The following is a 15,331-nucleotide window of genomic DNA, read 5'->3' on the forward strand; positions in this document are numbered from 1 at the left end:
AGAGAGCTATATATTAACACACAGGCTCTGACAGTATACTATAAATGTCAATCAATAATTATCTTACACGATGCATGGTTGACTACGAAGCATCCTTACTACAAACATTACATATAACGCGATCAGTCTTTCTCAAGAAGTAGGTCCATTTGATCTCTATCAATGTTATGAAGGATGGCAAAGGAACCGCGACATTATCATTAGACAGCACAATGTTGGTAGACGTTAGAAATATATACTTTGGTATCATCCAATACTAGATAAATGGAGAAGATACTAATATACGTGTCAAATTCAGATGTACGATATACTGGCATGGAATCGTCTACTATCGATGGACAACAACAAAATTGTGAAATATGTGGTTTTTATGGGACATGAATCAGATTTAATAAATCTAGCTGGGCCTCACAACTTTTATAACAGGCGCGGATCCAGAAATTTTTTCCAGGGGGGGGGGGGGTCGAACCTTTTCTAAATGGTTTTGCTGGTATATAAGGCATTCTTTTTTGCTTTTTGTTATATTGTAATTTTTTTTATCTTTGCAAATTCCAGGGGGGGGGGGGGTCCGGGCGAAAATTTTCAGTACCTAGTTGTGATTATTTAGTGCTTTATATATTAATTAATTGATTATCACATGTATCGTTTAGATCATAGGGGTAAACGTAAGGTTGGGTGTTATAATTGTTTGTTTGTGCTTTATATATATATATATATATTGTTTCCAAAGTTCTAGTCGATCAAATCGCCATATCTGGACCTGATTTCACAATGAAATTAAATAGAAGGTGATTTAAAGCTTGTCCCGAATAGGTCTGAGGTCAGGGGGCTTAGGCCCCAGAATCTCGGGGGTAAATGGGGTAAATCCTGCATTCTGGACATTTCTTGGCACTTCTTTTTCACTTTCAAATTGTCTACTTCATAAATAAAACTTTTATGTTACATACACATTTTGAGAATTTTTAAGTGATACTTTTATCTGAGAAAAAAAAATCGTAAACATATAAATCATGCAGTGTGTCGTCTTATTTATCCTAGGATTAAATTTGCACATGTATCGATCATCAACATAATGTATCAATGCTGGTGTGCCACAAAGATATGTCGTAGAATAATTCTTATTTCTTATTTACATCCACGATGCAGCAGCTCATATGTTATTCCTTTGCAGCATGTACGCAGATCGTAATTCACTGCCAAAATGCGATTTGTACGTTTAGAAATACATGTAGTGAGATTGTTAAATTTTGAAACGATCTGAAGGAATTCTCAGTGATTGGTCAGATAAGTGGTCACTGAAATTTTAATCCATCTTGAACAAAAGTGGTAGTTTTTTTTTTTTATACAAGGAAACGTGCAGCAGAATTTCCCATTAACATTCCAAGGATATCAACTTGATTTCATATCAACCCATGGACATTTTGTATTGGTCTGAATTACGAACAATGATCAATTTCATTGAACCTTTTAGAAGGACAGACACGGACCTTTGGATATACCAGGAGTGGGACGAGGTGTCTCGGATGATTAAACATCCCCTGTCGACCGGTCACACCCGCCGCTCAGTAGAGTTCTATATCTTGATCAGGTAAACGGAGTAATTCATAGTAAAATCAGTATGTAAAGAACAGTCTAACTAATAATTATAGTATGAAACATGTTAACAAATATTCGTATTTAGTATTACCAATAAAATTGTCACCCCAAAGGAGAACATGGGTATTGACAATATATGCAAGTACTAATATATGGAGCGCCAAATTAACATAAACTCAAATAAATTGAAGATATCTTCAATTATTTGAAGATATCATCAATTCCATTATTGCTCTCTTAAATTAATTAATGCACGCATTAAATCAATTATTGCTCTCATCAAATGAATTAATGAGCGCTTCAATTGAATTAATGCGCGCTTCAATTGAATTAATGAGAGCAGTAATTGATTTAATGCACGCATTAATTCAATTATTGCTCTCTTCAATTCAATTTGATGAGAGTATCAATTTAGTAGAAACATTGCTCGCCAATAATTAATTTAGAGCTCGGTATAAATAGTTTGATGATCTATTTAATTCAATTGAAGATATCTTTATTTATTTACAATGCTTTTGTATAAGGAACTAATGCGCGCATCAAATTCTTTTATAAAGAGAGCAACAATTCAATTAAAGAGATCATTAATTAAATTGTTGATAAAAGGTGAAGATAACGAATAGTGATCAATCTCATAACTCCTACAAGCAATACAAAATAGATAGTTGGGCAAACACAGACTGGACACACCAGAGGTGGGATCAGGTGCCTAGGAGAAGTAAACATCCCCTGTCGTTGAATTGTTGAATGTTGAATTGAAGATATCTTTAATTATATAGTTGCTCTCTCTAAAAGAACTATTGCTCTCTTCAAATGAAATACTGCGCGCATTGATTCAATTATTGTTCTCATCAATTGATTTAATGCGCGCATTATATCAGTTATTGCTCTCTTCAATTGAATTGTAGCGCGCATCAATTCAATTGTTGATATCATTAATTCATTTGAAGAGATAATTAATTCAATTAAAGCGCCCATCAATTCAACTGAAGAATTAATTTTATCATCAATTCAATTAATGCGCGCAATAATTCAGAATTGAAGATATCATTAATTGTTCAAAAAGATCTTTAATTAAATTGTTGCGGCATCAAATCAATTGATGATATCTTCAAATAATTGAAGATATCTTCAATTATTTGAGTTTATGTTAATTTGGCTCTCCATACTAATGCAAAATCATTAATATCCCTGAAATTACATCATTTTATAACTAAATTATACATCTCTACCAGACCGGCCATGTACTTCCAGGAACCAAGATATAGCTTACAGGTGTAAAAACATGAAAAGGTGTATTCATGCGTATAATACAATATTTTTAGATCCGCGCATACATTCTATCATCTAAAGTGTACACTCCTATAAGTCATAATTATATATATATTTTTAATTATGCCGATATCTTGACATATTCGTTCCAAAGTAGGCCTAACGGTAATAACGAAAATGTTAAAATATTTTCTACAATCGTAGCATGTGCCCGTTCTTGTGCGAACCTGTTATTGTGACGTAATCACCAAGGTGATAAGTAAATATTTCAATATGGAGTCCATCGTTTTAGAAAATACCACGAAAACAATGCAGTAATCGTTATTTGGTGAAATAATAGTTTGATCGCTGTACTTTCAAAATACACGGTAAGATGATATAGGAAATACATTGATTTAAACATCTCATCTTGCAACAAACAAACATGAAATCGTGGAAAGTGTTTTAATAATTCGCATGTAGGAGCTCGTTTTCCATGCCGCCATAGGCTCATTATAACCATATGACAATTATATAATTATGCAACTCAAATCTACAAGAATTAGAAATTCAGACAAACAGGACTCGCAGGTCAAACCTCATACCACTAGGCCTATATCTGTGTATTATAGCCGCAGTGATAACTTGTTATTAGTGACGCTTTATGCCTTTATTTATAAATACGTTTGAATTGAAGTTAAGAGGGATAAAAACTGTCTTGGTTTACGATATATGTGATATCGTATGTTAAATTGAAATGGTGTACACTTCATTCCACCTCTGGTACATGCAGTTTAAATTTCAATTGGGTGTGGTTTAAAAAGTTTTATAAAGAAAATGTATGCATAATTGAATATAAAATATTATTTTGATAAAGGCAAGATGCCAGGAAGACGGGAGTCAAAGAGATCCCCTCGTTCAAGAGAGGAAAACTTAGCATTCAGTAAACAAAACACTGATATGGTTAGTTATGAAGATCTTCTGATTGCCCAATACCTGGATGAACTAAGAAAAACAAAGAACAGTATGAAGAAAAAGAAAGAGTAAGTACTTTGCAGACCACGCAATATAAAAATACATATATTTAGAAGTTTTCTATCACTGTAAATAAAAAGCAAGCTGGTATGAATTTTAGATTGATTGATTGATTGTACCTTGGTTAACGTGACTTCTCTCGAGAATTTTTCACTCATCATAAAGGAGACGTCACCAAGACCGGTGAACTGGGCTTCAAATTTAGGCCTTTGCTTAGTGCCTATGGCTATTGAGCAATGAGGGAGGTTCTTTAGCGTGCAACACCTACTGTGACATGGGACATCCGTTTTTAAGGTCATCTCTGAGGACCCGTGACATTTTACACCTTTCAGATGCTGAGCGTTTGGCGATGGAATTGTCACTACCTGTTTTAATGACTTAAGTCTGTTGCAGCCAGGATTTGAACCCTGGCCTTTTGCATGTGGGGCAAACGCTCTAACCTCTACGCCACCGCGGCGGTATATGATTTTAGAAAGAGAACATGCATGTATATAACTGTAATTTGAATTAAACAATTTCTACAAATATATTGCAATATCATGCAGTTTTGAATGATAAGTCAGTAAAGCATTAGTAGTTATAATCTCTCACGCTGCATGTGTTTCATCGCATATGCCATTTTGAATTTTCTTCTTAGTAGTTAAAACTTGCGTGTAATTATTCCATCTATTGTAGAGTTCCAGCATCACCTTACTCTCAGAAACTCCCCCACTCTGATTATGGTATGTCAAATCGGAGACCAATGTCTGCCACCGTCCCAGCAAGGCCAGGTTCAGGAAGACCAAGTTCTGGGGCCAGAAAACCAAAGATTGATTCCAAATTTATTGCTGACCCCAGTCTATGGGACCCTGCAACCCCAAGGTCAGAGAGCACGACCTCTACCTCCCAGGTCAGGAAAGGAAGGCCAGCTTCAGCACCTGTGCGAAGAAAGACGTATGCAAATTTCTATGTCTTATTCATCTATATTCATAGATCTATAAAAATATTTCTCAGTTTTAACTTAAAATAGCAACTGTGTATGATAAATGAATGACATTATTGTCAATGTTAAAAGAGATCTGTTTCTTCACAGAAGCCGTCCATTTTCAGCAACATCCAACTTGTCATGGTTCTACAGAAACAATACTAGAGGCTGGTCAGCTCGGTCAACACCTTATTCTGGTAAGAGAAATATGTATGAATATGTTATTTAAATGCTAATTGTATTCTGGTAGAATTTTACTTCTTTTTTGTGTGTATATTTTATTTTTAATTATTATATGGTGTTTTGTAGTTGTATGCATGCTTTATCTTCGACTATTTATTTAATCTTGACTACAATATTTGCTTTGTTAAACTGATTACTTATTCATTAAAAATCTGAGTGCTTGTAGAACTCTTTGCAATTATTGTGTTGCAGCATGGTAGTTGGTACACGTACTATTTAGTATAACACAGTTTACATTGTATTCAGACTATAAAGTGCTAAATATCTTAATGGCAGTTTCACAGCATGTTAAGTATTTGATTTACAGCCTGTTAAGTGTTTGATTTACAGCATGTTAAGTATTTGTTTACAGCTTGTTCAGACTGTGTTGGATATGTAGATATGACCGGAAGTGGTATAATTTTTATAATTCCATTGGTCTAATTAATTTCCACCCACAGATCTGCTGATATTTAATTTACATCAACTGCACCATTATCCAAATTAATTATTCATTCACTCAGTAATACATGTAACTCAGAGGATCCAATTGTACAAAATGGACACATACAAAGCCTTAATTATGTTTTCTCATTTGTTGAAAATGATTTATAATTCAAATTTTACCCTTTATTTTGTAATAATCAAATATGTAATATCTTTACAATTCTGTGTACAATTCGGTCTATATTTGGTTGTTTGAATTTTCACATCCAATCATAGCAAACCTGTGTCCAGTTCTGATACTTCTGACTTGCTTTTGAAATCCTGTCTGTGACCATAATATTTGCCGGAGTGGCTTAATTTCTAGTTTGAATTTCTGAGTGTAGATTTCTAACCCTGATGTTCACTGGACTCAGTGTAATAACTAAGTACTGAGGGTTGTGTTAACTCACTCTGAATTTTACTACAGTATATTTATTGCTGTCACATAATCAATGCATTCTTATTCTAACTATTTGTTATTTGAAAGTTTATAAATACAGTCATCAGTCAAACCTTGTTATCTCGAACTTGATCGGACTGAGTAAAAACTTTGAGATATCCGAGGATTTGAGATATCGAAGGTAAAATACTTAAAGAACAAGTGGTTGGGACTTCTGAATCACTTCGACATCTCCATGGTATTCCAGATAACGAAGTTGAATTGTACTTTCAAAGAACTGAGTATGACAGCTGTCATATCCCACCCCTTTTTATTCTATTTGTTCATTTATTTTTCTTGCTGATTTCTTTGAAATTCAGTAATTTCCATGTTAAAATACTGTGAAATGGAAAAAAGTAAATCCCTCTATAGTAATTTCTGCTTTTGAATGTCATCAAACATCGCTAACCTGGTGATGTTTAAGGTTTTGCTCAAAAAAGATATTTTCGTCATTATGTTTGTATACAATTCATTATGCTTTTTTTATTGACAGCTTTTACTGGTAGAAGAATTAGATCCCAGTATTTGAACAAACCCTACACAATCAGGTGCCTGGCCTTTAAGAATGGCAGCAGGGAAAGCATGTGTCGAGTAGCAGCCCCGTCAATGAAAGTGGTAGGAAACTTTTGTAATACTGATATTGTTGTCAGAAATATTAATTTAGTACTTACATGTATGCCCTATTTTCTATATTCACAATAAAATGTGCAGTTTTAGATGATGAATTTTGAAAATGCTATTGATTTTAATTTGTAATTTTTTCTTCAGTTTCTGGAGATGTGCACAGATCGATTAGGCCTAGGATTCGCAGCCAGGAGAGTATTCCTGGACAACGGAAAGGAAGTGTTTGATGCGTATGAAATTCCACCTGATTCTGAAGTGTACGTTTCAACGGGAGATAACTTTAAAGATCCATACAGAAGTATAAAACGTAAGTGTAGTTGATGGATCTATTTACTTTTTCATGCTTTATTGTAATATATCTCATGTGTAAGACATACGAATAGTAAACTGTATAGCTATCCTTAGTATACCCCCCGCGAACGAAGTTCAGGGGGGTATATAGGAATCACTCTGTCTGTCCGTCTGTCTGTGCAGATTCGTGTCCGGGCCATAACTTCTTTGTTCTTTGACTTAGGCATACCATATTTGGCACACAGGTGGATCACCATGAGACGATGTGTCAATTATCTTCATGACCTTGACCCTTGATCTCAAGGTTTATTTTTACAATGGATTCGTGTCCGGGCCATAACTTCTTTGTTCTTTGACATAGGCATACCATATTTGACACATGAGTGTATCACCATGAGACGATGTGTCAGGTACCTTCATAACCTTCATATGGACTTGACCTCAAGGTCAAAATTAAAGGTTTTTACAATGGATTCGTGTCAGGGCCATGACTTCTTTGTTCTTTGACATAGGCATACCATATTTGACACATGAGTGTATCACCATGAGACGATGTGTCGGGTACCTTCATGACCTCTATATGACCTTGAACTTTGACCTTAAGGTCAAAATTGATTATAGGGTTTTGACATAGTCATACCATAAGACATGGGTGTATCACCTTGAGACTATGTGTCATGTAAATTTATGACCTTGACCTTTGATCTCAAGGTCAAAATTATAGGTTTATGCCATGGATTTGTGTTCGGACTATATCTTCCATTTTCTTCTACAAAGGCATACCATATTTTTACACTCAGGAAAGAGGTAATTTATACCTATTAACAACACCCTTTGGGAGATTGGGGTAAGTGGGGGGTATTCTTAGTGAGCATTGCTCACAGTACGTCTTGTTTTGCTTTGAATCAGAATGTTGCATGTTATTGGATGAAACAAGTCATGTGATTGCTGGCTATAGTTCTATAGGTGGTCAATAGCAAAAATATAGATGGCAACATGTTGGACATTGCCGAAATTTACAATAGATTTGTAATAATCATGAATTTTCTGTTTTGGTATGGTCCTCAACAGAAATAAAGCTGTTATTGGGTTTGTTCCTGATCTTCTACGAGAGTAATGTGTCAGGTGGTTTTGTTTTGTGGTTTTTTTTTTTTTTTGCCTGTGAGTCAACTTCTTCTGAAGAGAAACATTATTCAGCTGTGAAATATATGAATTACAGGAGATGCTTACTCCTCCTGGGCACCTGATCCCACCTCTGGTATATCCAGGGGTCTGTGTTTGCCCAACTCTATTTTGTATTGCTGATAGGAGTTATGAGATTGATCACTGTTCGTTATCTACACCTTTCATATCTGTGTTCTCCGTATACAGAAAACATAACATTGACCAATGGAGCCAAATGGACTCTGTCAGGTGTTTTGCTGCCAGAGGAGGGAAGAAAGAAGAAGACGAAATGCAAAGTATCAAAACGAATGAGGTATCTTAATATATACAAAATGTTATCACCCAGTGTAATATTTGTAGAATCCGGAACTCAAGGGGAGCAACTTTGTATTTGATTTCCATCGCATAAGTCAATTGTTTTTCCTCCTTTCCTATCAGTGATTATAATCGTCTCCCTTTTCAGGAATCTACTTGAGAACAACAGATACCGGATTCTCGTGTACAGGAATGGCTACACAACTGAACCAATGGAAATCGTGGCAGATCTTGGTAACATAGATGAGGTAAAAGAAATAAGTTTCACAATTTTAATCCATTTCATTGCTGTTGTCTGTCTTGTTGCTGTAATAAGAATGATGAATTCTTATGAATGAATGAATTTGAATTTTTATCATTGCAGTTTTTGGTGGCTTGTACAGCAAAGCTTGGGTTAACTTCTTATGCCAAACAACTTTATGACTGGGAAGGAAATGAAATCAAAGACTTGAGTGATGGTATGTCGTAAGTTTAAAATCCCAGATTCATCCTCTATGTGTAATGTATTGCTCCGTCATATTCCATATCAATGTAACATAATGGTATTTGGAATAGAATTATGTGAATTATATTATGAATATACATGTACATGAATCATATATATATGTGTATGTGTGTGTATACATACACACATGCACAAACACACACACACTATGGATTCATCAGTTTTAGAGGGGTATAAAATTTCATGTATTTGTCAAAAAAATACAGTTTCATTTACACAGGGAAATCTAGCCAAATTGTGCTTCATTGCATGACTACGTCATTTCATGGTCTATCATATCCACAACAAATTTCATCAAAAATAATGAAACCACAGTATTTCATTGTGTATCATTTTTTTCTCTATGATTGCCATTGTTCCAATGTTTTCAGCACCAACATTGCACGAGGCAGTGCAGGAGGGCAGTTCCCCCATTTATGGCCCCTTGTGGGTGTCTTTAGGAGAGGCCTTCAGCCCCACCGGTACTATCCATTACATCAAGTATTTACGACGTACCATCAAAGGGCACCTTAAAGAGGCAGTCAAATACAAAAACGAGGTATGTTTGTGTAATCTTATAAAGATGAGAAGAAAAAAATTCATATACCGGATAAGCAGAATTTTTAACGAGGATTTAATTTTAGCATTATTAGCAAAATTGAATATCGCTAATATCTATTCCATATTGAAGGTAATAGCTATCTTTCTTTGCATCATAAAGTCGCTAAAATTAGATCTCGCTACATATATATACCCATAATTTATTAAAAATCACTGAATTTGTGTCTCTCTGAAAATACCACTTATACCGTATGATAATGTTAATTTTTATTAGATGACAATTAGTCAGCTTTTATACTACTGATAAAAATATGAGTCTCAAAAATACATGCATACATAAATATGGTATTTTTTTAATTCTTTGCAGGTGAACTATGCCTTAGGAGATGAAAAGGAGAAAGTGACCATTACAGATATTCTGAGTATGCCTGATGACGAACTCTACTCCACTCTGGAACTGGTAGGTTACACGAATAATTACTGATGAATAATTACTGGCGAATAATTACTGACGAATAATTACTGAATACTACACTATGGTAGGTTACACGCCATAATTACTGATGAATAATTACCGATGAATAATAACTGAATAATCCACCCAGGTATGTTACACGAATAATAACTGATGAATAATTATTGAATACTACACTATGGTAGGTTACACGAATAATTACTGGTGAAAAATTACTGAATAATCCACCCTGGTATGTTACACGAATAATAACTGATGAATAATTAATGAATACTCCACTCTGGTATGTTACACGAATAATTATTTATAATGAATAATTACTGAGTACTCCACCCTTAGATTATACGAATAATTACTTATAATGAATAATTACTGAATACTCCACTCTTTTAGATTACATGAATAATTACTTATAATGAATAGTTACTGTTTTTAAAACATTAAATGAAACCAGGCTCCAAATCTCATCACAATTTAGATTCAAAATCCAGAAACTTAATCAAAAGAAAAATTGAAAATTAACCATTGTTTACATTCTTAGGCAGAGCAGGAAGTGGATAATCTGACAGAAAGTTTACAGGATATCGAGGACAAATTGCAGAAAATCGAGGGACTCCAGAAAGTGGAGGAGGTAAAGAAAAAGTACAACAACAGGGTGTCTCAAATGAACCATACTCAAAATACAACAACAGGGTGTCTCAAATGAACCACACTAACATACAACAACAGGGTGTCTCAAATGAACCACACTAACATACAACAACAGGGTGTCTCAAATGAACCACACTAACATACAACAACAGGGTGTCTCAAATGAACCACACTCAAAATACAACAACAGGGTGTCTCAAATGAACCACACTAACACACAACAACAGGGTGTCTCAAATGAACCACACTAACATACAACAACAGGGTGTCTCAAATGAACCACACTAACATACAACAACAGGGTGTCTCAAATGAACCACACTAACATACAACAACAGGGTGTCTCAAATGAACCACACTAACACACAACAACAGGGTGTCTCAAATGAACCACACTAACATACAACAACAGGGTGTCTCAAATGAACCACACTCAAAATACAACAACAGGGTGTCTCAAATGAACCACACTAACACACAACAACAGGGTGTCTCAAATGAACCATACTCAAAATATAACAACAGGGTGTCTCAAATGAACCACACTAACATACAACAACAGGGTGTCTCAAATGAACCACACTCAAAATATAACAACAGGGTGTCTCAAATGAACCACACTAACTCACAACAACAGGGTGTCTCAAATGAACCACACTCAAAATATAACAACAGGGTGTCTCAAATGAACCACACTCAAAATATAACAACAGGGTGTCTCAAATGAACCACACTCAAAATATAACAACAGGGTGTCTCAAATGAACCACACTCAAAATATAACAACAGGGTGTCTCAAATGAACCACACTCAAAATATAACAACAGGGTGTCTCAAATGAACCACACTAACACACAACAACAGGGTGTCTCAAATGAACCACACTCAAAATATAACAACAGGGTGTCTCAAATGAACCACACTAACACACAACAACAGGGTGTCTCAAATGAACCACACTCAAAATATAACAACAGGGTGTCTCAAATGAACCACACTCAAAATATAACAACAGGGTGTCTCAAATAAACCACACTAACACACAACAACAGGGTGTCTCAAATGAACCACACTCAAAATATAACAACAGGGTGTCTCAAATGAACCACACTAACACACAACAACAGGGTGTCTCAAATGAACCACACTCAAAATATAACAACAGGGTGTCTCAAATGAACCACACTCAAAATATAACAACAGGGTGTCTCAAATGAACCACACTCAAAATACATTAATACTCCGCAATAATACATTCATATTCTATACAGAAAATATATTAATGCTCGGCAATATTACATTCATACTCTATACAGAAAATATATTAACGCTCGGCAATATTACATTCATACTCTATACAGAAAATATATTAACGCTCGGCAATATTACATTCATACTCTATACAGAAAATATATTAACGCTCGGCAATATTACATTCATACTCTATACAGAAAATATATTAACGCTCGACAATATTACATTCATACTCTATACAGAAAATATATTAACGCTCGGCAATATTACATTCATACTCTATACAGAAAATATATTAACGCTCGGCAATATTACATTCATACTCTATACAGAGAATATATAAACGCTCGGCAATATTACATTCATACTTTGAGCAGAGAATACATTACAGCTCGACAACATACACATTAGATTTATACTCCGCACAGAGATATATTTTAAATGTCTGGCAGTATTGCATATGCACTCAAAGCGTTTTTAAGATACATGTAATATTGATGCTTCCATGTTGGATTTTACATTTGAATTTTATTCCTCAGAGTGAAGGATCACACTACCGAATGAAACATATCAAGGAGTGGGAATTCGAACACAGACTGGTCGGACGAAAAGGATTGAGACTTAAGGTACAGACAAGATATGCTGAATGTCTATGTTTCCCCTGGACTGTACAGCATCAGGCAAAGTCTCTAACGGGGATATCGGCATTTAACATCAAATCCAACATCGAACTTTGTGATTAAACTATTAAGGTCGCTTTTTTTTTTTGCAGGTGTATGAGAATGGAAGTTACGAAAAGGACCAGGTGTTTTACTTCAATTTGGCTGGTGCATTACGGGGTACAAGTGACAAAGAAAAAGTCCTTACAAGGGTACCAACTTATATGAGATCATATTAAGTAACCATCCATTCATGTAAAGATTAGGAGCAAGATTAAGTTCACTGTCTGAATAAAAACGAATTAATTTTTTTTTCATCAAGCCCCCCCACTTCCCCGGCTTGAAACTTAAATATTTGATAAATTTGATCCAGTTGATTATGAAGGAGGATTAATACATTGTCATATTTGCTGGATTTCTTTTGAAACATGAATGAAAATATAAACATCAACAATGCTTGTATATTCCTTTCAAATCTAATTGCCTAGCGGGATAGCTTATTACATTAAGTATTTATGACCTACTGATTTGTGGATTGTGGGTTTGAGTCTACCAGAGGATCTAATTGTTTTCTGATTACTTTCTCCTAAAACTGTATTTTTTAACTATAAGCTAAGGTAAAAATGAAAGTTTTCAATTTCAAAGTATCATTGTACATCTCATCCAATTTCCATCCATATCCAATTTTCCTCCTTAAGGTAACTCATTACACTAGATTTTTATCTAATGGCTCATTAAAACGATGTTTGAACATAGATAAGAGGAAAAGTATTCATAAATATTCTTGCAGCTGTTTGACGATCTCTCAACAAACCATGTGACAGCAAATCCCCACAACCCAAAAATTGCCCCTGTAGTCAAGAAGGTGTTTGATCAGTTTGGGAAAGAAATCACCAATGTCCATGATCTCGAGTATGACCAAGAGGTCTGGGTGTCATTTGGAGAACCATTCATCAATCCATTTAGTAAGTATGACAGATCCGAAACTAACATCTGAATGTATAAGTTGAATGCAAAATTAAATGAATTTCAGAAGTGGGAATTATCAATCTTGCATATTTCAAGATGAGAAAAGTTCCTAATTTTCCTCGATTTTTTTCACAGCATATTGTCTTCAAGCTATGTTTGAAAAAGCTACCGGATACAACGTGAATGGGGAGACCTTTATCATTAGGGAGCCACTGAACATGGAACTGACAAAGAACAGAGAAACGTTGGTTATGTTTTCATTGCTTTGCCTACTTAAAAAAGAAGGACAAGAGTACAGGAGGTAAAGTAATCAGATTTTGTGACCATTAACAGGTATGCGGCGTGGGAGGCGAGTGTGGGGTACCCGGTCTACGATTACGAGCAGCCAATCGACCCCGAGGTGCAATCTCACATACAAGATCTGGCTCGGATGTCTCGCCTTGATGCCAGGAGCACCTACTTACAAGCTAAGGTATGAAAACTACTATTAGTGACTCGGAAATTTTAATCATCAGTCACCAAAGCCATATGTGTGAGTCACTCACTCTGTATTTTACTACGCGTGCACTTCCGCGTGTCTTAAGTCAGAAAGTATTCCGACTTTTCTTCTTTTATTATTCCGCGTGTCTTAAGTCAGAAAGTATTCCAACTTTTCTTCTTTTATTATTCCACTTGTCTTAAGTCAGAAAGTATTCCGACTTTTCTTCTTTTATTATTCTGTGTGTCTTAAGTCAGAAATTATTCTGACTTTTCTTCTTTTATTATGTTTCTGTCTGAGTTTCTGTCATTTCTCTGCACTACAATTAATACTTAATTCTTATTATTTTCCAGAATGATGTAAAAACTGTTTTATACCCAGAGGTGAATTGCTTCAAGAAGTTGAAAAGAGGAGGCGCAACCAAACAATGGCCATCTGATGCTCAAGTTTGGACAATTCAAAAGGTTATAATAATCTGCCTCTGTAGTCTAATATACTTTGTCAATCGTACCAATAGTGAACTGAGTTTATCGTTCATATATACATGTATGTTGCAATGTACAAAGTCTCTCCCTCTCTCTTTTTTCTCTCTTTCACACACACACACACACACACACACACAATATGAATTGCTGCTCTTTTTTTCAAAACCAGATGTACGTTAATTAAACTTAAAATTGCTGATGAGAAAATTTTAGTGAGAATGGAATACTGTTTACAGCATTAAATTTGCTCCTGATTAATTTCACAATTTCTCATCTAATTTCATTTTCACGCAGTTTTGAATTTTTCAGTTTTTATGTCCATTCTACTCTTCAAAAGATGTTTTGGTTACGTAATATTGTACTGTAGTTTTAATTTCACAGTTATACTCAACAATAAAACAGTAAAAATTAGAATTCAGTGAAAATAAGCCTGTTAACAGTATATTGCTGTTAACCAGGACATTTTCCAATTTTGTTTCTGTCAGCAATGAATGAAAATGGAATTGTTTCTACTTTCAGAATGGCTACATTCGATCAAAGGCCATGCCACAACTATGTCTGGGAGTATCGGACACTAAAGTGGACCTAACTCTGGGCAAAGAAGCAATGTCTGGATTTGTTGTTAACATTCAGAAGAAGGCTTCTGGTAACACCTACCAACAGTGGCAATTTAATCCAGATGCTACTATCACCTGCCTGGTAAGAAAGATTGACATTCTAATTGGTTTTCTGTAAATTAACGTGGGTTCCCAAATGTGTCTACAGTGTGAATCACACTCTTTTAAGATAGAGAATTTTGAATTTTAATTGAACATGTGATCTCCTTGAAGTTTGACATTTTTTTGATCTATTCATAGGCTCATCCTAATCTCGTTTTGACTTACAATGGAAACCGGTTTGGGGATGATGATGAAAATCAACAGCCAGA

At 34.9% G+C, this 15,331-nt stretch overlaps 1 protein-coding gene across 1 annotated transcript in view; it reads left to right on the plus strand.

The window, feature by feature from the left end:
• Positions 1-3,097: 3,097 nt before the first annotated feature.
• Positions 3,098-15,331, plus strand: part of LOC125646605 (doublecortin domain-containing protein 1-like) — a 29,719-nt gene continuing 17,485 nt past the window's right edge. The window contains exons 1-20 of the mRNA XM_048872995.2: positions 3,098-3,236; positions 3,725-3,890; positions 4,558-4,815; positions 4,955-5,043; positions 6,487-6,608; positions 6,762-6,924; positions 8,280-8,385; positions 8,536-8,635; positions 8,752-8,845; positions 9,264-9,430; positions 9,800-9,892; positions 10,449-10,538; positions 12,352-12,438; positions 12,585-12,683; positions 13,262-13,436; positions 13,576-13,684; positions 13,774-13,912; positions 14,272-14,382; positions 14,923-15,102; positions 15,261-15,331. The exon at positions 15,261-15,331 is cut by the window's right edge and continues 75 nt beyond it. Of these exons, the coding sequence (XP_048728952.2) occupies positions 3,730-3,890; positions 4,558-4,815; positions 4,955-5,043; positions 6,487-6,608; positions 6,762-6,924; positions 8,280-8,385; positions 8,536-8,635; positions 8,752-8,845; positions 9,264-9,430; positions 9,800-9,892; positions 10,449-10,538; positions 12,352-12,438; positions 12,585-12,683; positions 13,262-13,436; positions 13,576-13,684; positions 13,774-13,912; positions 14,272-14,382; positions 14,923-15,102; positions 15,261-15,331 (2,414 nt within the window). The 5' untranslated portion in view covers positions 3,098-3,236; positions 3,725-3,729. The remainder of the gene's footprint in view (positions 3,237-3,724; positions 3,891-4,557; positions 4,816-4,954; positions 5,044-6,486; positions 6,609-6,761; positions 6,925-8,279; positions 8,386-8,535; positions 8,636-8,751; positions 8,846-9,263; positions 9,431-9,799; positions 9,893-10,448; positions 10,539-12,351; positions 12,439-12,584; positions 12,684-13,261; positions 13,437-13,575; positions 13,685-13,773; positions 13,913-14,271; positions 14,383-14,922; positions 15,103-15,260) is intronic.

The sequence above is a fragment of the Ostrea edulis genome, chromosome 6 (assembly GCF_947568905.1).
Source record: "Ostrea edulis chromosome 6, xbOstEdul1.1, whole genome shotgun sequence".
NCBI lineage: Eukaryota > Metazoa > Mollusca > Bivalvia > Ostreida > Ostreidae > Ostrea > Ostrea edulis.